Source organism: Dama dama, chromosome 20 (assembly GCF_033118175.1).
Source record: "Dama dama isolate Ldn47 chromosome 20, ASM3311817v1, whole genome shotgun sequence".
Classification (NCBI taxonomy): Eukaryota; Metazoa; Chordata; class Mammalia; order Artiodactyla; family Cervidae; genus Dama; species Dama dama.
The window spans coordinates 30287371-30310473 of record NC_083700.1 but is presented as its reverse complement, the minus strand read 5'-3'; the positions used below and the strand labels follow the sequence as shown (position 1 = coordinate 30310473).

The following is a 23103-nucleotide window of genomic DNA, read 5'->3' as shown; positions in this document are numbered from 1 at the left end:
AGTTGTCGGTAGCATGTCTGTGTATTAACAATGAGAAGATTCCATGCTATTCTAAATCAAATTTTCTGGCTTATAATAGAGATTGGCAGTTGTATTATTTGATTTCTCAACACTCTCAAACAAAAATGCTTCAATGCATGTATCTTTAAGAAGCCAATTTATTTTTAGAATCTAAGGATGACCCCATTGATCTGTGAAGATCTTGCAATTAAGCTTCAAGTTACTGGGAGAAAGAAAGTTCCCTAGAGATCAATTAGTTATTTGCTTCATGATCTGTGGGAAAACTTGTACTTTTCCACAAGGAGACTGACAGTGATTTAAGTCCCTTTAGGGAAGAAAATCTGCCTGACTGGCCTTGGGCAACCATCTCTTACATGTGACCCAGACTGCCCTTTGTGGTAGGAAATAGAAGATAAGTGAGTCTGCTTGTTCAAGAAAAGGGATTTAGATCTGGGTTCTCTATCTCAAGTCCACTCCTAAGGAGACAGTTCCCTCTGCATTCTTGGAGTGGTTCATAAGTAGGAGAAATTCCATCTGGAGGTCCATGTACACATTTTAAAAAATTGTTTTATTGAAGTATAGTTGATTTATAAAGTATTAATTTTTACTGTACAGCAAAGTGATTCAGTTATACATACATACATTCTTTTTCGTATTCTTTTCCATTGTGGTTTATCAAAGGATATTGAATATAGTTCCCTGTATGTGCATGAATTTTCAATGCAATCACTGGTGAGTAGCCCTTGGTCTGTTACCTGCTTCCCACCTCCCACCCTCCCTAAGCACCACCACCACAAGCTGTTTTGTCTTGAGTTCTTGGCACTTCCCCCTTTTTCTTCTGTAGGACATCCCATCTACATCACTAGAAAATGATTCTGCTTGCCTTTATATAATATTTGTGTCTACAACTGCCCATGGGGGATTCTCATCCTCAGAATGTTGTCTTTTTTTTTTTCCCAGATGATTTATTTATTTTTGGCTGTGCTAGGTCTTCATTGCTGGGCTTTCTCAGAGTGGGCTTTCTCTGGTTGTAGCGAACAGGGGCTAATCTTTGCTGTGGTGCATGGGCTTCTCGTTGCAGTGGCTTCTGTTGGGGCCGAGTACAGGCTCTGGGGTATGTGGGCTTCCGTAGTTGTGGCACATAGGCTCAGTTGCCCAGAGACATGTGGTATCTTCCCAGACCAGGGATCGAGTCCGTGTTCCCTGCATTGGCAGGCAGATTCTCAACCACTAGGCCACCAAGGAAGCCCCAAGCTTGTCTTTATTTTGGTCACAGTGCTTTTATTTAGATACCCTTCCACCTTGACTGTCTCATTCCTAGGTAACTTTCTCTTTGAACACCTCCTCGACCCACCAGATCACAGAAAGCTCCCAGAATCTTGGACTTGGTTCTTTTCCTAAACAGAAAGCTTACCGAATCATCTTTCAATCACACAAAACTTCTGGCTCACCTTGGGTTAGTTTTTCCCTTGCAATATTTACATAATCAAAACACCCTTGGGACTTCCCTGGTGGTCCAGTGATTAGGAATCCACCTGCCAATGCCAGGGACACAGGTTCAATTCCTGGTCTGGGAAGATTCCACACGACGTGGGGGGAACTAAGCCCCTACACCACAACTACTGAGACCTCATGCTGCAACTACCAAAGCCCCCGCGCCTCGAGCCTGCGCTCCGCAGTGAGAAGCCACTACAATGAGAAGCCCAAGCACCGCAACTGAAGAGTAGCCCTCACACAGCAGTGAAGACCCAGCACTGTGAAAAATTTTAAAAAACAAGCAAGCTACTGCATTAGGGCTATCTAACCAGTCCTGACTCCTCTCATCAATTTTTAGTAACTTTGGGAAGTGAGGGATGAAGTTCATCCCTAGTGCTACAGTCCCATCCTTAATGTGCTCTCTGAAAGGTATGCTTTTGAGAAGCGAAGAAGATTGGGTCAAGCCCACTCCCCCTACTAACCAGATTGTAGAAACAAAGCATGAGGGTGAAACCAGACTCCTGCTGCTAAAAGGTCTGAGCATCCAGTTCCTAAACTGGAACCAGGGGTTTCCCTGCCAACCAGCAATGCTAACACCAGCTGGGTGTCCTACAATTCAACTCAGGTCTGAGACTGTCTACTTGGAGATAGCATCAGATCTAACAGATTAAGGCTTCAGTCTCACAAGACTGTCCCCTCACCACCTGAGATGCCCATTGCAAGTCCAGGTCATCATCTGTGCTTCTGAGTGACCACAATAGATTGGAGGTTTCAATGATCCCCTCTTTGGATTTGACTGGTTTGCTAGAGCAATGCACAGAACTCAGAGAAATACTTTACTCACTAGATCATCAGTTTATTATAAAAGGATATAACTCAGGAACAGCCAGGTGGAAGCAATGCACAGGGCAAGGTATGTGGGAAGGGCTGGGAGCTTCCATGCTTTCTGAGTGCTGCTTCCCCAACACCTCCACCTGTTCTGTTCCTCCTTCAGAACGCTATCTCCACCCTGGATGATATCAACATTCTGGTGTCCCAGTCTCTGACCTCGTCATCTCCAAAGACCTCATTTCCCTCTACCTTACCACCCTGTCATTACCAGAAGTTATACTACATTTGAAATCTCAAATTTAAACCCTCTTTTCTCCAGCTGACTTGCTCAAGCATCTTCATTGCCAATGTTTCACTGCTCATGAGCCCTCTCATCTTCACTTCCTTCCTTGACTGGACTGTATCCTACAATCCATCTTTATAATATCACTCCCTTTCTCTCTCTCACTCAACCTTACCTTGGAAAACTCCAGTTCTGGATAAACCATAATATCCATTTACTCTTTGCCTGTACCGGAGCAGCTAGATGTTCCTGGAGAAATCATTCAATCAGACTGTCTGGTTTCATCTTAAAATTGTGATTTCAAACATCAGAATGGCCTTCCATACTGCTGAGCAATCCTATTACATGTCCCTAGTAAGCTTGGTTTCATATTCTCCCTTTCTCATTGCTTTTCCCTCCCACCTGCATCTCAGTAAATCCTGTTGACTCTACCTGTATCCTGAATCTTCCTTTCACCATCTTAACCTCTACTACCCTTGTCCAAGCAAACTTTGTCTCTTGTACAAGTTCTTCAATAGCCTCCTAAATGTTCTCTCTGCTTCCAATACTGTCCCCCTTCTCTCCAAATACAGAGTCCCCATGATAGCCATGATATAAGTCATAGCATGTTATTTCTCTGCTCAAATCCTCCAATGGCTTTCCAGCTCACTCAGAATAAAAACCAAAGTTCTCCTGGTGGTCTGCATGGCCCCTATGATTTCCAGATTGCCTCATCTACTCCTCCTCTGCCACCTTCACTTACTCTGCTCCAGGCATGCTGACCTCCTTGCAGCTACTCCAATCTATCCTGTAGACAATCACTTCTTCTCTCTCCCCACCATCGTTTCCACCCACATGGCTCCCTTACCTACTTCAAGGTTTTGCTTAATGAGGCTATTCTTGACCATCTTATTTAAAATTGCAACCACCTTGCCCACCACTCCCTCTTTTCTTGCCTTGCATTTTCTCCACAGAGCACTATCCATATGATATCATTTATCTATTGAGGTTAGTGTTTGCCTCATGGACTAGAATGTAAACTCTAGGATTCCTTTTTTCTTTTTGATTGTGTTGTTCACTGTTTTATTCCTGTCTAGAACACATACCAGGTTCTTAATGATAAATATTGGGTGAATGAATAAATGAATTAATCTGGAGGAATGGATGCATCGCACATCCTTTAGGCAATCCTCCTTCAATAAACACTATTTCTCTCCAGGAGGGAATAAAGCAGAGTTCAAAGTCCTCCAGGAGCTGACTACTATTGAATGCTTAAGTTTGGCAGATACAGTATAAATATTATCTCTATATTAACTTGCAACTATCCCAGTGAGAAAACTAGTGCCCATAAATCTCTTCATTCATTTGTTCATTAAACAAATATTTAATGAATGCCTATGTGCCAGGGAAGTTTTCTAGACATTGGGGATATGAAGTAGTGACCAAGACAGAAAAAGGCCTACCCACATGGAACTTCAACATTCTAAAGGAGAGAGGCAGTATGCATAAATAAATATCGAATGGTAATATGTGTTAAGAAGAAAATAAGACTGGAATTTCCCTGGTGGTCCAGTGTCTAAGATTCCATGCTCCCAATACAGGGGCCCCGGATTTGATCCCTGGTCAGGGAACTAGATCTCGTGTCGTCAACTATAAGTTTGCATGCTACAACTAAAAAAAAAAAGATCCCACATGCCACAACTAAGACTGGCACAGCCAAATAAATTGATAAATAAATAATAATAAGAAAAATAAATAAAAAATGTTTTAAAAGAAGAGGAAGAAGAAAATATTAATACTGATTTAATGGATGTGGGGAGCAGTTCAGATAAAGGTCAAGGAAGTATCCCAGTGGGAATGACACTTCAAGACCTGAGAGATGAAAAGGAGCCGGCCAGGGGAAGATCTGGGGGCAGCATCAGCACCAAAACCACGTGATGGCCGTTAGCTCTGTGCCCAAGGAACATCAGCAAGAGCTGTGCAAGTGGAGGAGAAGAGGAGATGGGATCAGAGGCAGAGGGAGGAGTCAGATCCGATGTGACCTACAGAGCGAGAAGTTTGGGTTTTAGTCTAAGTGTTGTGGAAAGTGCTTTGGTGTACTGGGGTGGTATGATCTGATACATAGTTTTGAAAGCAACAGATGGAGAATGGGGCAAGAATGAAGCAAGAATGCCAGTCAGGAAGCTTTTGCAGCTGTGAGAGATACTGGTGTTTTTGCATTGTGTTTGGATAAAAATCAGAGTTACCTCTTTAGCACAAGCAACTGAAGGGAGAGAGACGTCCCTTTTCTTCTACCAGAGCTTTCACAAGGGAAAAGTATATCTATACCCAAAGACATTATATAGATAAACATATTTGAAGGAAATGAAGAAAGGAAGAAGATAAAAAAAGATTTATCTACAAGTAAATAATTGAAATATTTTATGAATCAACATTATTTCCTATAATAGACATGTTTTAGAACTATGTACTTAAGAGGAAAAAACATGTTTCACTTGCTTTGGAGTCAACACAAGCCTTGGGGTTAGAGGTTACACTTCCTGAGAGACTAGAACTTTTCAGTAAACAAAAATGAATTTATCAGAGAGTACTTATTTTTTTAATTATTTAAATTATGATGAAATTTTATAGCAAATAACATTAGTCCTGACCTTTGAATAGCTGCATCTTCTAGGAGAGATCTATAAGATACAGTAGAAGACACAGCATTATCATATTTAGTCTGATTTAATCTTTTCTGTTTAATTCACCAAGTAGTGATATTTTATCTCCTTATAGAAATGCGCCTGAATGAGCAAGGCAATTTTGGTTCATGAAAGAGCAGTCTCTTTCTGCAAGGCTCTTAGTCAGTACATACATAATTAAAACCTGCACTTTTAAATCAAGATAGGACTGACAAATCCATATTTGTTATTATTCTATATTCTACTTCTCAGAGACTTTCTGATTTTGTAGACAGTTATCAGTAGAGATGAATGGGAGTGGATTTCAGGATATTTTTTGAAAGTAACATTGAAGAAATTTTCCAATGGACAGAATGAGGGAGGTACAGAAAAGGTATTATTACCATCTCCATTTTAAGGATGAGATAAGTGAGGCTCATGAGTAGACCCACTATCATGCCCTCGTAACTAGAAGAGTTAGGACTCCTAGTGACATTAAGCTCCAAAGTCCACGCTTTTTGTTTATACTGGACATTCTGGGAGCACTGAGGTTGGTCAGGCAGAAGCCCTATTTCACATCAGAAAATTTACCCTCTATGCTTACCCTCTATGATAGGGCAGCTCCCCCGCCCCAACCAGAGAGAACCACTTGCTAATCACTTGATGACAACTTACAGATTTTATACAAATGAGTTTCCAAAAGCAATAATAGAAAAAAAATCAGTTAAATGTATGGCCAAAGGTGAAGACTGCTATTTTGAAGTTTCTTAAACTCTATTCTATAGTTTACTGAATTCTGATGCTTTGAGTACCATGAATAAACAGTCAGTAATTTACTCAGCAAAATAGCTATTATTACCAACCACAAATCAGGAATTGTGTTAGGCAAGGGATACTTCATTAAGGTCTTTTTGATTTCAGAGTTTGTAGGAACTGCAAAATGATAGAGCATAAACAATAATCAGTTATTAAATTTTGAGGTCCTGTCCTGATTTATTGCCCTCTCCCTTGTGGGTCTCTGTGTGCATTCTTAAAGCATGTTTTGGCTTTTGCTTAGAACTGATGATAGGGAATGACGTATGGAATGAAGGTGAGAAAAGCTCACGCATGTAACAGTTGGTCAAAGAAAAGGAGAGAGGCTAGGAAATGATGGAGGCATGATAATGAGAAATGATGCTGATCCAGGTAAAGGGAGAGAAAAGCACTATCCCTTGGTTTTGCTGAATAAAGATCTAGTACTTGAAGAAAGTGAGAGACAGGATGATGGTTACGTGTGGGTAAGGGAGGAAACAGAAATGAAACCTCAAACCCTCCTTCCCTCATAATTGTTGTATAAGTGGTTAAGGCATTTGCTCTTCTCCCAGAAGAGTCTCTGGGTTGACCCTTGAAAATCAGAAAAATTAGGGGTGAAGTCTTTTAGCCATTATTTCTAAATCCTGCAAACTTCCATCCTCCTTTTTTTTAAAATTGAGGTGAAATTCACATAACAAACAACCATTTTTAAGTGTACAATTCAGTGGCATTTAATGCATTCACAATATTGTGCACCACCACCTCTCTCTTGAGTCACTTTCCTGTTCTTGGTTGCAGTACACAGGCTTCTCATTGTGGCGGCTTCTCTTGTTGGGGAGAACAGGCTCTAGGCAAACGGGCTTCAGTAGTTGTGGTGCACAGGCTTTAGTTGCCTGCAGGATCTTTCCGGACCAAGGATCGATCCAGTTTCCCCTGCATTGGCAGGTGAATTCCTATCTGCTGCGCCACCAGGGAAGTCCTCGACTCTTTCTCTTTAATCCCACAGGCATAGTCTTCACTCAAGATCATGTTCGGCCAAAGTCATCACTTCTGCTGGAACCCAATCCTCAAAATGTCCTATTGTGATCCAAAAAGAAAACAAGATGTAGACTTGAGAGCAAGCAAGTCAGACTCCTGCCTGCAATCACACTATTCAGCCCAGTAACCAACCTAGCTTTAATGGGGAAATGCTGGGGAAGGAAAGTAATGTGGATGCAGTGAGGGACATAGCCTTCTCACAATGTATAGAAGGGACCTTCATGATGATATGGAGAGTTCTTGCTTACCTGATTATCCTAGGCAGCTTCCAAATGTGCATGGGTGATTCAGTTTTCAATTTTGTATATCATGCTCTTCTCTGCCCTGGTTTTAGCTTCTAATCCCAGGGCTGTCTGGCGGCCTAGTGCAGATGATAACCACTTCTTCCCAAGAGTGTACCTGTCATACTTGAGCTAATATCCCTTATATATGATAACATAATGGCATATTTATTCCTCTGTTCACATTTTACATGAAAAATGTACTTAAGATAGTTACTAAAAACAAAGACTGATGCCCCATTGGAGCACAAGACAGCCATGGTAGCTCCAGATCTTGGGTATTCATCCTTTTGTCTTAGCCAAAAGACAGAGACAGGAGCAAAAGAAATTTTTCTCTTTATGCAAAAAATAAAAAATTCCCTAGGAGCCTCCCAGAAGACTTCGTTTCATATTTCATTAACCAGAACTGTGTCCTGTACCCACTCCTAGACCAATCACTGGCAAGGAGAAATGGTATCACTATTGATTTAGATGAATTGTGATTTATCCCCTGATTTGAGGGGTGGGAAAGGGCTTCTTGGTGGCTCATATGATAAAGAATCTGTCTGCAATGCAGGAGACCCAAGTTCAATCCCTCAGTCAGGAAGATCCCCTGGGTAAAGGAATGGCTGTCTACCCCAGTATTCTTGCCTGGAGAATTCCAAGAACAGAGGAGCCTGGCAGGCTACAATCTATGGGGTCACAAAAAGTCGGACATGACTGAGTGGCTAATACTTTCATTTTTTCACTTAACGGAGAGGAACTTAGCTTCCTTGAAATCAAAGGATCTTCCTTCTATCTGAATGAAACTGGGATTCTATTAATAGGGAAGCATGAATCTAGGGAATGGCATTTGGATAAGTGTGACAGTGTTAGTCTCTTAGTTGTGTCCGACTCTGTGTGACCCCATGGACTGTAGCCCGCCAGTCTCCTCTGTCCATGGAATTCTCCAGGCAAGAATACTAGAGTTGATAACTATTCCCTTAATTCTTACTGAATCATATCTATTTTCCTCTTGGGCACACAGCTAGATTGCATCATCTCCTAATCTCTCGGCAGTTAGCAGCATCCATGTTCCTGAGTTCCCAACAATGTAAAGTGTACAGAGTAGATGAATGTATTTGCTACCTCCAGTTCTGGCCTATAAATAAAAACTTCCCACACAAATCACCCTTATTTTCTTTTCCCTTTTTTTTTCCTGGCCAGATGCAAAATACTCAGTGGAGAAATTCAAGGCTCCAAGGAATGGTGAAGCTGCAAGAATTTAGATGGGAGGCACCTGAATCCTTGAATGATTCCACAGAGCAGAGCAACTCTCTCATCCCTGGTACTTTGCTCTGGCCACCACCAACAGACTAGTGACATGAGTAAGCAATGCAGCTTAATTGTGTTAAGCCACAGAGTTATGGATTTTATTTGCTACAGCAGTTGTGAACCCGAACTCTTCACGGAATAGGCAATAAACAATGTCTGCCATATTCTTCTACCAAAGCTTTCTTTGCTAAAGACAACCCAAAGGAGCTCTGGAAAGAAAAATCTTGGGGATACCAGAGTCTTGCAACCCTGGGGGAAGGGATGAGTAAGCAAACTGTCCATTCAGGGTTGGCAGTCACACCCAAGGCCACAAGTATCCTTTAAGAAATCATTACGTACCTAGTGCCCAGACTTTGTTTTCTAATATAATTCCCCACAAAAAGAACCAGGACTCCTCAGAGAAATGGCTGATTTTAGGGTTAAGGAAGAGAAGGTACAAGAGGAATCTAGAATATCTTGTTATAGAGTATGCTGGAAATTTTTGGCATTCAAATAATTAAGAACAGCAAGGTCATTGAAAAACATAGTAATCCCCAAGTCTATATCATTAATAAATAGATAATTAAATTAACTGAGAGAAGGGAGGATTGGTACAGGTAGGAATCACCAATTGATTATAAATCTAAAGGAACGTGTTTAACGAGGAGCAGCATATTCCAGTGGTCTAAGCTGTCGCCCCACAGATTACTTATAACAAGAAAAAATAGTAAATATGCTGTGGAGAAATCAGATAGCTCAACAAGGTGATCAAAATTATTATCACTCTATCATTATATGTAGAATCTAAAAAATAATACAAATAAATCTATACACAGAACAGAAACAGATTCACAGGTGTAGAAAATACATTTATGTTTACCAAAGTGGGGAGAAGGGGGAGGGATAAATTAGGAGTATGGAATTAACAGATATAAACTTCATGCATTGTACTCAATTGTGTCTGACTCTTTGTGAGCCCATGGACTATAGCCTGCCAGGTTCCTCTGTCCATGGAATTTTCCAGGCAAGAATAGTGGAGCGGGCTGCCATTTCCTCCTCCAGGGGATCTTCCTGACCCAGGGATTGAACCCCAGTCTCCTGCATCTCCTGCATTGGCAGATGGTTTCTTTACCACTGTGCAACCTGGGAACTCACAACAGATATAAACTACTATACATAAAATAGATAAGCATCAAGGATTTACTGTGTATCACAGGGCACTATATTCAGTATCTTATAATAACCTATAATAGAAAATAATCTGAAAACTATCACTTCATTGTATGTAATTGAATCACTTCACTGTACACCTGAAATTCACAATATTGTAAATCAAGCACACTTCAATAAAAAAAAAAATTATTACCCAATGAGGGACAGGGACATCATCTGACTTTGGGTGTGATATTCTGAGAAGGACACAATATCATTATTCTGCAACAGATGCGGGTTTGATCCCTGGGTCAGAAAGATCCCCTGGTGGAGGAAATGGCAACCCACTCCGGTATTATTGCCTGAAAAATCCTATGGACAGAGGAGCCTGGAAGGTTACAGGCCAAAGAGCCAGACACAACTGAGCAAACAAGCACATAAATGTTAAAGCAAGAGGGTCAAAGGTTAATTAGTGAATCTGAGTAAAGGGTTATATGGGTTATATATTATTATTATTATCATTGTTGCAACTTTTCTATGAGTTTGAAATTATTTGCAAATAAAAAGTTTCCTGGAGTCTAGATTTAAAAAAATCAGTGAGGGGGACATCCCTGGTGTTCCAGTAGTTAGGAATACACCTGTCAATGCAGGAGACATGGGTTTGATCCCTGGTCTGGAAAGATTCCACATGCTGCAGAGCAACTAAGCCCATGTACCAGGACAAATGAGCCCACACTCTAGAGCCCATGCTACACGACAAGAGAAGCCATGGAAAGGAGAAGCCTGTGCACCGCAACTAGAGAGTAGCCTTCTTTCACTGCTACTAGAGACAGCCAACGTGCAGCTATGGAGACCCAGCACAGACGAAAATAAATAAATAAACATGAAAAATCTTGAAAGAAATAAAAAGTGACACAAATAAATGGAGAGATATACCAAGTTCTAGGACTGGAAGAATCAATATTGTGAAAATGAGTATACTACCCAAAATAACCTACAGATTAAATTCAATCCCTATGAAACTACCAATGGTATTTTTCACAGAACTAGAACAAAAATTTTCACAATTTGTATGGAAAGACAAAAGACCCCAAACAGCCAAAGCAATCTTGAGAAAGAAACAAGGAACTAGAGAAATCAATCTTCCTGACTTCAGACTATACTACAAAGCTACAGTCACCAGGAGAGTATGTTACCAGCACAGAAACAGAAATATAGACCAGTGGAACAAGATAGAAAGCCCAGAGATAAATCCACACACTTCTGAGCACCTTATCTTTGACAAAGGAGGCAAGATTATACAATGGAGAAAAGACCCATACAATAAGTGGTGCTGGGAAAACTGGAGAGCTACATGTAAAAGAATGAAACCAGAACACTTCCTAACACTATACACAAAAATAAACTCAAAATGGATTAAAGTCTTAAATCCATTCAGAAACTATAAAGCTCTTAGAGGAAAACATAGGCAGTACACCTTTGATATACATCCCAGCAAGATCTTCTTTGACCCACCTCCTAAAATAAACAAACAATATGAGACTTAATTAAATTTAAAAGCTTCTGCACTGCAAAGGAAACAATAAACAAGATTAAAAGACAACCCTAAGAATGGGAAAAAAGAATTGCAAACTAAAACAACTGACAAAGTATTAATCTCCAGAAAATATAAACAGCTCAAACAGCTTATATAGTGAACTAAAATGGACCAGAATAGGCGAATTTAATTCAGATGACCATTATATCTACTACTGTGGGCAAGAATCCCTTAGGAGAAATGAAGTAGTCATCATAGTGAACAAGAGTCCCAAATGCAGTACTTGGGTACAGTCTCAAAAACGACAGAATGATCTCTGTTTCCAAGGTAAACCATTCAATATCACAGTAATCCAAGCCTATGCCCTGACCAGAAATGCTGAAGAAGCTGAAGTTGAATGGTTCTATGAAGATCTACAAGCTCTTCTAGAACTAACACCAAAAAAAGATGTCCTTTTCATTATAGGGGACTGGAATGCAAAAGTAGGAAGTCAAGAGATACCTGGAGTAACAGGAAAATTTGGCCTTGGAGTACAAGATGAAGCAGGGCAAAGGCTAACAGAATTTTGCCAAGAGAATGAACTGGTCATAGCAAACACCCCTTTCCAACAACACAATAGACGATTCTACACATGGACATCACCATATGGTCAATACCAAAATCAGACTGATTATATTCTTTGCAGCCAAAGACGGATAAGTTGTATAGAGTCAGCAGAAACAAGACCAGGAGCTGACTGTGGCTCAGATCATGAACTCCTTATTGCCAAATTCAGACTTAAACTGAAGAAAGTAGGGAAAACCACTAGGCCATTCAGGTATGACCTAAATCAAATCCCTTATGATTATACAGTGGAAGTGACAAACAGATTCAAGGGATTAGATCTGATAGAATGCCTGAAGAACTATGGATGGAGGATTGTAACACTGTACAGGAGACAGGGATCAAGACCATCTCCAAGAAAAAGAAATGCAAAAAGGCAAAATGGTTGTTTGAGGAGGCTTTACAAATAGCTGAGAAAAGAGGAGACGTGAAAGGCAAAGGAGAAAAGGAAAGATATACCATCTGAATGCAGAGTTCCAAAGACAGATAAGAAAGTCTTCCAAAGTGATCAATGCAAATAAAGAGTAAAACGATAGAATGGGAAAGACTAGAGATCTTTTCAAGACAATTAGAGATACCAAGGGAACATTTGATGCAAAGAAGGGCACAATAAAGGACAGAAATGGTATGGACCTAACAGAATCAGAAGATATTAAGAAGAGGTAGCAAGAATAACAGAAGAACTATACCAAAATGATTTTAATGACCCAGATAACCACAATGGTGTGATCATTCACCTAGAGCCAGACATCCTGGAATGTGAAGTCAAGTGTGCCTTAGAAAGCATCACTACGAACAAAGCTAGTGGAGGTGAAGGAATTCCAGCTGAGCTACTTCAAATCCTAAAAGATGATGCTGTGAATGTGCTGCACTCAATGTGAGAGCAAATTTGGAAAACTCAGTAGTGGCCACAGGACTGGAAAAGGTCAGTTTTCATTCCAATCCCAAAGAAAGGCAATGCCAAAAGAATGTTCAAACTACCACACAATTGCACTCATTTCACAAGCTAGCAAAGTAATGCTCAAAATTCTCTAAGCTAGGCTTCAACAATATGTGAACTGAAAACTTCCAGATGTTCAAGCTGAATTTAGAAAAGGCAGAGGAACCAGAGATCAAATTGCAAACATCTGCTGGATCATAGAAAAAGCAAGAGAATTCCTGTAAAACATCTACTTCTGCTCATTGACTATGCTAAAGCCTTTGACTGTGTTGATCACAACAAACTGGGAAATTCTTAAAGAGATGGGAATACCAGACCACTTTACCTGCCTCTTGAGAAATCTGTATGCAGGTCAAGAAGCAACAGTTAGAACCAGACATGGAACAAAGGACTGGTTCAAAATTAGGAAAGGAATACATCAAGGCTGTATATTGTCAGCTTGCTTATTTAACTTATATGCAGAGTGCATCTTGCAAAATTCTGGGCTAGATGAAATACAAGCTGGAATCAAGATTACCAGGAGAAATATCAGTAACCTCAGATATGCAGATGACACTACCCTTATGGAAAAAAGCAAAGAGGAACTAAGAGCCTCTTGATGAAGGTGAAGGAGAAAAGTGAAAAAGCTTAAATGCTACCTTAAAACTCAACATTCAAAAACCAAAGACCATGGCATCCAGTCCCATCACTTCATGGCAAACAGATGGGGAAATAACGGAAACAGAGACAGACTTTATTTTCTTGGGTTCCAAAATCACTGCAGATAGTGACTGCAGCCATGAAGACGCTTGCTCCTTGGAAGAAAAGCTATGACAAACCTAGACAGGTTTGGAGAAAAGGGAACCCTGCAGCACTCCTGGTGGGAATGCAAATTGATATAGCCAGTATGGAGAACAGTATGGAGATTCATTTAAAAACGAGGAATAACATTACCATGTGACCCAGCAATCCTACTACTGAGCATATACCCTGATGAAATCATAATTGAAAAAGACACATGTACCCCAATGTTCACCGCAGCGCTATTTACAATTGCTAGGGCATGGAAGCTGCTGAGATGTCCACTGACATATGAATGGATAAAGAAGCTGTGGTACATATATACAGTGGACTACTACTCAGCCATAAAAAAGAATTTGAGTCAGTTCTAATGAGGTGGATGAACCGAGAGCCCATTATACAGAGTGAAGTAAGTCAGAAAGAGAAAAACAAGTTATCATATGTTAACACATACATATGAGATCTAGAAAGATGGTACTGATGAACCTATATGCAGGGCAGTAATGGAGAGGCAAACATAGTGAACAGACTTGTGAACATAGTTGGGGAAGGAGAGGGTGGGATGAATTGGGAGAGTAACACTGAAACATACACGTTACCATATGTAAAACACTGTAGTAATTTGCTCTATCAAAAGGGAGCTCAGAGGGGTGGGACTGGGTGGGAGATGGGAGGGAGGTTCAAGAGGGAGGAGACATATATATACCTATGGCTGACTCCTGTTGATATATGGCAGAAACCAACAGAATTGTAAAGCAATTATCCTCTGATTAAAAAAAATAAATTTTAAAATCAGTGAGGATTCTCTCTTGTCGGTTCAAAAAATTTCCCACGTTTTGCCTTCTATTCTTCATTTCAGTCTTTCACTCTCATCTGGTTTTCCCAGTTTTGAAACTGTTGGTTTCTACTTGAAATCTTTTTCCTTCTTGGTTCCTCATATTTACTACTTGTGTAGGTAGTTTGTCTTAGTTTCTCTCAAGATGGCCTTTTGGTCAGCTTCTACTTGGCCTTATGCACTGCAGCTCCTGCGGAAGAGACTTCTGGCCTACAATACTGAATCCAGGCTCCAAGCCCTAGAGGGATATAGTACCCTAGATGAGACATCAGTGCTTCCAACTGGCAACAGCTCCATCTCCGTCTCCAGCTGCCCTGACTTTGGGAGGAAATAGTTCACATGTGTGCCTGCTAAGTCATTTCAGCCATGTCTGACTCTGTGATCCTGTGGACTGCAGCCTGCCAGGCTCCTCTGTCCATGGGAATCTCCAGGCAAGAGTACTGGAGTGGGTTTCCATGTCCTCCTCCAGGGGATCTTCTCGACCCAGGGATCAGACCCATGTCTCTTACTTCTCCTGTATTGGCTGGTAGGTTCTTTACCACTAGCGCCACCTGGGAAGCCCAATAGTTCACATATCTGCCCCCTTCTCCATGTTTTCTGCTTCATCAAGCCCTCATCCTAGTTTGCTAAGTACGCTCGGTTTCTCCAGGCTTTTCCCACTCCAGCCTGCCATCCTCCTCACTGCTACCAGCTCTCTCTTTAAAGCACACGTTCCTTCATATTACTTGTCTGATGAAATTCTACTAGCTCTGTGTCGCCTTTCAAAATCTGACTCAGCCATTTTAATTTCCAAATCCTGACATTCCTCTGCTGAACTGTGAGCTCCTTCAGAGCACAGACCACACCTTTTCTTCTTTGTATCTTTAACTCTAACACAGTGCTTGGCACACAGAAGATACTCAGTAGATTTCTGCTGAATGAATAGATGAACTCTAGCTAAACTCTGAAACTTCTTTGAGCAGACCATGTTTAAATATCACCTTCTCTGATGGTGAATGATAGTCTTCCTTGACACTGTCATTCAAATCTTCTTCAGGTAGATGTATTTCTTCACGGAAATACATCTCCCAGGCATCCCCCCACCCCCACTACATTGTTAACTATTCTGAGGGACAGGACCATGTCTTATTCATCTCGCATCTGACTGAGGGTCTAGGAGAGTGCCTGCCATTGAGCAGGCAGAGTTTGTTGGATGGGTATAAATATTAGAGAGGGGAAAATACCAGATTTTAAAAGGTCTCCATATAGTGAGACTGACTGAGGAAATGACCAAAGAACAATGAAAATGAGATCAACAAGTATAAATAAATAATGTACAAGAAGTAAGTGAAGTAGTCAAATGATGATGCATGACTGAATAACTAGAATTAAGTGGGAGTTAAACAGAAAAGGCATCCTCAGGGCAAATTTTGAGATGTGTTTGACAAGAAGAAAGGGACATAATGTTCTATTCTCCTAACAGGAGCTTAGAGGCCTGTCATACCAAAGCTGGGTTGAACCAAAGCAGAGTAAGCAATTAGTGTATTGGAAGCCTGCTTTTCAAGTGACATCTGCTCCTCCCTAAAGCTCAAGTTCTGCCTTTCTCCTGGCTCCCCAAGCAGCCATGTTTGCCCACTCTCCATGTCTGGATGTTTCCCAGGTCAGCTTCAATGTAGCACTTTATGTCCTCCAAGTTTCTGTGAAAATATGTAACCAAAACTTCCCTGTGGAACTGAACATTCTTGCTAACCCTGGTTCTCTAGGGAAATAAACTTTCCCCTTCCCAACACAACTGTTCCTAGTGTTGTTAAGGCCTCCAAAGGCAGCATAACCACTTGAGAACATCTTCACAAAAATGATCTCTTTGATCCAAAGGTTAACGAGGTTAACGAGGGACTTCCCTGTTGGTCCAGTTGCTAACACTCCACACTCCCAATGCATGGGACCTGGGTTTGATCCCTGATCAGGGAACTAGATCCTGCATGTCACAACTAAAATATCCTGCATGCCCCAACTAAGGTTTGGTGCAGTCAAGTAAATAAATAAAATAAACATTAACAACATCCACTTTTTCTTCATTGACTATGCTAAAGCCTTTGTGTGGATCACAATAATCTGTGGAAAATTCTTAAAAGACATGGGATTATCAGACCACCTTACCTGTCTTCTGAGAAACCTGTATGCATGTCAAGAAGCAACAGTTAGAACCAGATATGGAACTGACTGGTTCAAAATTAGGAAAGGAGTACAACAAGGCTGTATATTGTCACCTTGCTTATTTAACTTATATGTAGAGTACATCATTCGAAATGCTAGGCTAGATGACTCACAGGCTGGAATCAAGATTGCTGGGAGAAATATCAACAACCTCAAATAGACAGATGATACAACTCTAATGGCAGAAAGTGAAGAGGAAGTAAAGAGCCTCTTGATGAGGGTGAAAGAAGAGAGTGAAAAAGCTGGCTTGAAACTCAACATTCAAAAAACTAAGATAATGGCAACCAGTACCATCACTTCATGGCAAATAGAAGGGGAAAAAGTGAAAACAGTGACAGATTTTCCTTTCCTGAGCATCAAAATCACTATGGAAGGTGACTGTGGCCATGAAATTAAAAGGCTTGCTCCTTGGAAGGAAAGCTATAACAAACCTAGACTGCATATTAAAAAAGCAGAGACATCACTTTGTTGACCAAGGACTGTATAGTCAAAGTTATGGTTTTTCCAGTAGTCACGTAAGGATGTGAGAGTTGGACCATAAAGAAGGCTGAGCATCGAAGAATTGATGCTTTGGAATTGTGGTGTTGGAGAAGACTCTTGAGAGCCCCCTGTACTGCAAGAAGATCAAACCAGTCAATTCTAAAGAAAACAAACCCTGAATATTCATTAGAAGGGCTGACGCTAAAGCAGAAGCTCTAATACTTCGGCCACCTGATGCAAAGAGCCAACTCATTGGAAAACACTCTGATGCTGGGAAAGACAGAAGGCAAAAGGAGAAAGAGGCAGCAGAGGATGAGATGGTTAGATAGCATCACCAACTCAATGAACATGAATTTGAGCAAGCTCTGGGAAATAGTGGAGGACAGAGGAGCCTGGAGTGCTGCAGTCCATGGGGTCACAAAGAGTCAGACATGACTTAAGAGACTGAATAACAACAACAAACAAAACCCAAAGAGGTAAGATGACTGGGAACTGAGAAATGTAACCTGATAGTATAATCTTGTTTTAGCTACATCGGCCCTCTCCTTAAAGAGTGCCAGCTTTCTAAGTCACTTCAGTTGTGTCCAACTCTTTACCACCCTATGGATGGTAGCCCACCAAGCTCCTCTCTCCTCCAGTATTCTCCAGGCAAGTATGGTGGAGTGGGTTGCCATGCCCTCCTCCAGGGGATCTTCCTGACCCAGGGATGGAACTCACATCTCTTAAATCTCCTGCATTAGCAAGTGGATTCTTTACCACTAACACCATCTGGGAAGCCCCCTTAAAGAGTGTATGCAAGTAAATACCACAGATTCTGTACAGTCACTAGAAAGGGCTCAGATCCTTGCTGCCTCCAGAACTTGTGGGAAGGAAAAAAATAAACTGCTTAAAAATGTCCCACACTTTAGGAATCAGAGCATTTTACACACCAAGCGGTAGATCTGAAGACTTTCAGAATCTCTTGGCCGAGGGAGATGGCAACTGTCTTTCTTTTAGGATAATCTAGTTTTTGGAGAAAGAAATGGCAACCCACTCCAGTGTTCTTGCCTGGAGAATCCCAGGGACGGCGGAGCCTGGTGGGCTGCAGCCTGTGGGGTCGCACAGAGTCGGACACGACCGAAGCGACTTAGCAGCAGCAGTTTTCAGGCAGTGTTTATTTTTCCAGAACGTTGCATTCCTTTTCCTGAACACCCGGTTTTACTATCTCCTGGTAGAGGAGAGAAAATGTTGGTAGTATGAGCTCACTGAAGCGCTTGGGGGTGGGTAGGGTTCAGAGCACAGCTATTCTTTCTCACCTCCTGTTGCAAACCCAGCTTCCCAAGGAGGGAACGGAAGAGCCCCCTCAGGGGGTCCTAATGGGCGTGGAGGCTCACAGATCCCATACACCTCTGCCAAGCAGCTAGAACGACTCTAGATAGCAAGGAAACATTAAAGCCTAAACCTGGGTCATTCCTCACCAGCAGGGGGGCTTCCCGGTAGGCACTGCCTCCCCGCGCGCTGCTCAATCTCTGGAGGTGTCACACTGGGCGGTGGTGATGTCACACTGGCGGGGATGACTTTTTAAACCTGGACCTCACACCGACACTAGGCACCTTTAAGTCACCTCGGTGTTGGCCGTCAGGAGGGGGCGGGGAGATGACCCCAGCACTCTATCCACGCTGGCTCCCCACGGAGGCCCACCCACTCCCACTCCCACTCCCACTCCCACCCGTAATATGAGGTCGTCGTAATCCTCCTGCTCTCCCGGACTTCCGCCTCAGTAGGTGTCATGGCGCGGGACCCGGGACTAGTTCCCGTGAGGCGGGGCGGGCCGGATGAGGGCGGACGCTCGGCGCTCAGCTTGTCGGGTCTGGCGACAACCGCGGCTGCGGAGCTAGGGGCCCGGCGGTGGCCCCGGACAGCAGCGGGAGGCCGAGGAGGGAGCGCGCGGGTCAGAGGCGGCGGCGGCGGCGGAGAGGGGCCGGGCGGTGGAGCGGGCGGGAGGCTGAGAGGGCTCCCCCCGCGGGACGGGCGCGGGGACGGCTCCGGGGGGCGGGGGCCGGGGCCCGGGCCGGCTCGCGCAGGGGGTATGATGACCCGGCGGCGGGGCCCCGGATCTCGTCTCCTCCGCCGCCTCCTCACGGCAGCCCCAGCTCGCGGCTGAGAACCAGAAGACACACCGGCGGTGAGTCCAAGCGGGAGAGCGGTCGGGCAGGGGCCTGGGCGGGGAGCGATCTCCTATCGGGTCCCCGAGGCGGGGCCGGGCTGGCCGCGGGCTCTTCGGGGCGCCCGGCCTTGCGGGGGGCGCCTCCCTCGGCTGCCCCCACCCGGGACCCGGCGCCAAGCCCTGTGGCCTGGCCTCTCCCGGCTGCGGAGGGCATGGCATTCCCAAGAAAGTGGGGAGGCTGCGGGCTTGTTTCGGGGCAACTCCTCCTGTGTCCTGCCACTTCTCTCCTGGGCGTGTTGTCCTCAGATGACAGGGGGCCGCCTGGCGTCTCCTCACCCGGCCGGTTTTTCCTCGGGTGTCGTGGCCGGTTCCTAGTGTATGGCTTGCGCGTGTGAATTTCACAGCGCTGCTTAGCGCCTTGGTTTGAGGCTGTCTGTGCTGTTGGGGACAAGGAAGCGGTGTCTGGAACGGACGGCGGCGGTGGGGTGGGTGTGGAAGCCCTCCTATCCTCTCCGCTTGTGTTCTTTAATCGTTAGGTTGGTAAATCGTGATGATGGTGGAGACTAAGTGGGACCGGCCAACCTAAATGTATATCTGTGTTAGGTAGATCTAGAAGTCTGCCTCAAAGGGAAACTTTTGCTGTTTGTCGCCACTTTGCCAAAGCTTTCGTTTAAAAAAAAAAAAAAAAGAAGCCTGGCGGGGGGGCGGTGGGAGGAAACCACCAAAACTCTTGGGTAAGCCTCCCCGCCCCAGCCCCCCACCCCCGCCCCGGTGTTCACAGGTCTGTGGGAAAGAGGCCGTTTTTGTGCCTAGCAACCGAGACCTGGGACTCAGTCTCCGAGAGCGCTGGTGTAACCTCCAGTTTGTTGTGGTGACAAACGGTGAGCTTGGCCTGTGTTTACGCTGGGCGCGCTTTCTTTCCTGTTTAGGTGGGGGAAGGGAGGAGGGGCTGGGGAAGGGGGAAAAACAGCCCCGAGCGCGAGTGTGTCTTTTCTCCAATTAAACCATTGACTATGTTGCAGATTCTCTTTTTGAGGCAGCTCTAGGTGCTTTTTTTCTTTGGGAATTTTCAGTCATTGTATCAAATTGTTAATTTCAGCTATAGACTCTTCTGCCCAATCCTTCCTTTATCTTATTTGTTTCCTAGTAACTGATGAAAACAGCAGCATGGCTTCCTGCTACTGATGAAATGGGGTTAAATTAAGTGGCTGATGCCCTCAGCAAAACCTACAATTTTGCTCTTGTTTGTGTAAAGCTATTTTTGATTCCTGGTCTGTACTGTAGTTGTTTTTTTTTTTTTAAGATTATAGAGAATGCAAATCATTACCAGCTCTTTTTCATACGTAGGTCTAAAGCTTTCTGTAAAACATCTAAAAAATACACTAATAGGTCATTTTATATAGTTGTTAATGCAGCTGGTGATTTTGGAGATACATGTAATAATCTCTGGGTTCTGTGTTGTAGAACTGGTAATGATGGTGTGAAGAAGGATATCATTGACTTTAAGGCACTGTTCCCTGGCTTGAAGAATATTTTGGTAAGGTACTTGTGGTTGCAACTGGAGGCAGTCAGGCCAGTAAAGCATCTTACCAGTAAAATGGTGAATGAGATCTTGTAAATATACTGACTCTGGTTAGTAATAAGACTTTTGCTGGTGATATCTTTATCCTATCTGGATATTGTAGTTTTATGGATTGCAGAGCAAGTTGATTGGAAATTTGAGATTGAAAACCAAACCAGAACTTTCTACTAACAGGGGGGAAAAAGAAAAGATAATCTCAACATCCACAAATCTCTGGAAAATAGAATTCTTTTTTTCTGTGGTTTGGTTTTCATAAGCACAGCTTAGTCATTGGTTCTGTTGGTAGAAATCAGTGAGCCAAACCTGCCTTATGAACTTCTTACACTTGGAACTTGTGCAACTTGTTATATATTGTAACTGGTTCTTTTGTAATTTGAGGTAATTTTGCAAACATGAACTTCCTGATGGGCCCTTTTATTTTCATGACTGTATAAAGCAATCCATAATTTTTAAAGTTACAGTTATTAATTCTTCCCCAGTTTCTTCCCTTAAATTTAATGCCATTCTGAACAGAAGTTATCAAAATAATTTTTCTCTCAAGTACCACTTCAACAGTCATTGATTTGCTTTTCGGTTCCTTTTTTGTTTTTATTTTTTGTTTCCAATCTCCCAGCTCCCTAAATACCTTATGTATTTTTGCAGAGCATAATTTGACACTTAAAAAATTTTTACATTCTGTTTTTATATTTTTCTTTTTTATGTGTCACATCAACTAAGCAACATTTTAAGTTCTTTGAAGATAGGGAAACTTAGGTGCATTTCTTTTGGCTTCTTTAAGGGTGCCTGGTACAATGCTTTCCCACCGTGCTTAATGAAAAAGAATCAGAAAACCTGAATTCTTTGACAGCATTACTGCTCATTAGCTCTGGGTAAAACTTGTGTGGCTTTCTTGGGTCTACTTTTTCTCATCTTGGAATTAGGAGGTTTTAGAAAGGGCCTTTTAAGGTCTATTTTAGCTGTAAGAATCACTGTTTTTTTTTTTTTTTTTTTTTTTTTGCCAGTGTCTTCTTCAGTCAAATACTCTAAACAGTTTCTCATTTTTCCATATCCCCTGGAATACTTGCTCAAGTTAGTTCTTTCATCTGTAAGACCTTCATCTGCCTTTCATCTGTCAGACTGTTGTTACCTTATTTGAGTCCTATTTTCCTTAGGCCCTTTCTGGCTAAGGGTCCTCTCTTAGTGTTCGTGTTTCATATTGGCCTATGCTTTGTTAATTTGTCATTTTTCTTATGATAGAAACTGAGGTATAGTTTTCTTTATTGTAAACTTTATAGATCTTATAGACTGTTCTGTGTATATACTAAGATAGGACCATTTTACCAAACACCAGGAAAACCTACTTTTCTTTTGTTCTGTTGCTTTAGGTTCATCATTCCAAATAAATCTAAGAGAGCTATTGAAATTTAGGAAAAAGATTTCTTCCCTAGAAGGAAAGCACCTCAGCCAGTTTACCAAAATACTCCAAAATTGGCTTACATGGCTGGAAATTACATAGAATTGTAGAGTTACTACTTTGTCTGCTAACACCACTATTCCACACCCTGTTTTTGCATACTGGTTGGGGAACTGGCTCCTTTCACATGGTTCCATATGAAGGAAGTGCTACAGGAAAGGGGGTGGGGAACTTTGATTCAGATAGTGTCCTCAGGGCTTCAAGGTTATTTTTTTCTTCTGTATTACTATACTTAGAAAAGTATTCTCTTGTAGACAAGAGGCTGTAATTTTTATCACGTATATTTCTCTAATTTAGTGAGAATGACTTCTGAGATCCCTTTATATATGGAGAAATAATGTGGTCTCTTTATAATCATTCATTCTATCAAACATTTGACACATGCTGTATTCCATCCATTGTGATTGATGCTGGTGATACAAAGGAAGAAGATACTCTGCTATTGACAATTGCCCTCTTAGAACTTGCAGTTCCGAAGGGAAGTCAACTTTTTTTTTAGAAGTTAACTTTTAAATAAATGATTTCAAATAGTCATACTTAGAATAAAAATCCAGAGTGGCCCACAAATCAGTATGTGTTCTGGCCCTTGTTTTCCTTTTTGGGTCCTTCTTCTGCTACTTTTTGATGGACAGGGGACTCTGCTCTATATGATCATTCAGGTACCCGTGTTCTTTCCATCTTGCTGCTCTGCCCTCCCTCGAGTGTTGTCTCATGGCAGAAACTGGGTCTTCATGGGTTCCTCCTGGTGGAAAAGGAAGAGAACGCTAAAGGCTCATTATCACTT

General features: G+C 42.3%; 2 protein-coding genes across 6 annotated transcripts in view; one reads left to right on the top strand and one right to left on the bottom strand.

The window, feature by feature from the left end:
* Window positions 1-6665: 6665 nt before the first annotated feature.
* LOC133074510 (basic proline-rich protein-like) lies at window positions 6666-22236 on the bottom strand. The gene is made up of 4 exons (XM_061168437.1): window positions 22207-22236; window positions 19337-19807; window positions 18847-19277; window positions 6666-7101 (listed from the first exon to the last, which is right to left on the bottom strand). Exons 1-4 carry the CDS (start codon window positions 22234-22236, stop codon window positions 7092-7094), a joined length of 942 nt encoding a protein of 313 aa, XP_061024420.1. The 3' UTR covers window positions 6666-7091.
* Window positions 19154-23103, top strand: part of HIPK1 (homeodomain interacting protein kinase 1) — a 52053-nt gene continuing 48103 nt past the window's right edge. For 3 of the 5 annotated variants that reach the window (XM_061121095.1, XM_061121092.1, XM_061121096.1), the window contains exon 1: window positions 19154-19302. The gene's annotated coding sequence lies outside the window, so the exon portion shown is untranslated. Of the gene's footprint in view, window positions 19303-20085; window positions 20166-20748; window positions 20822-23103 lie in introns of those variants that run through there. The other 2 variants (XM_061121094.1, XM_061121093.1) reach the window with 2 other exon arrangements.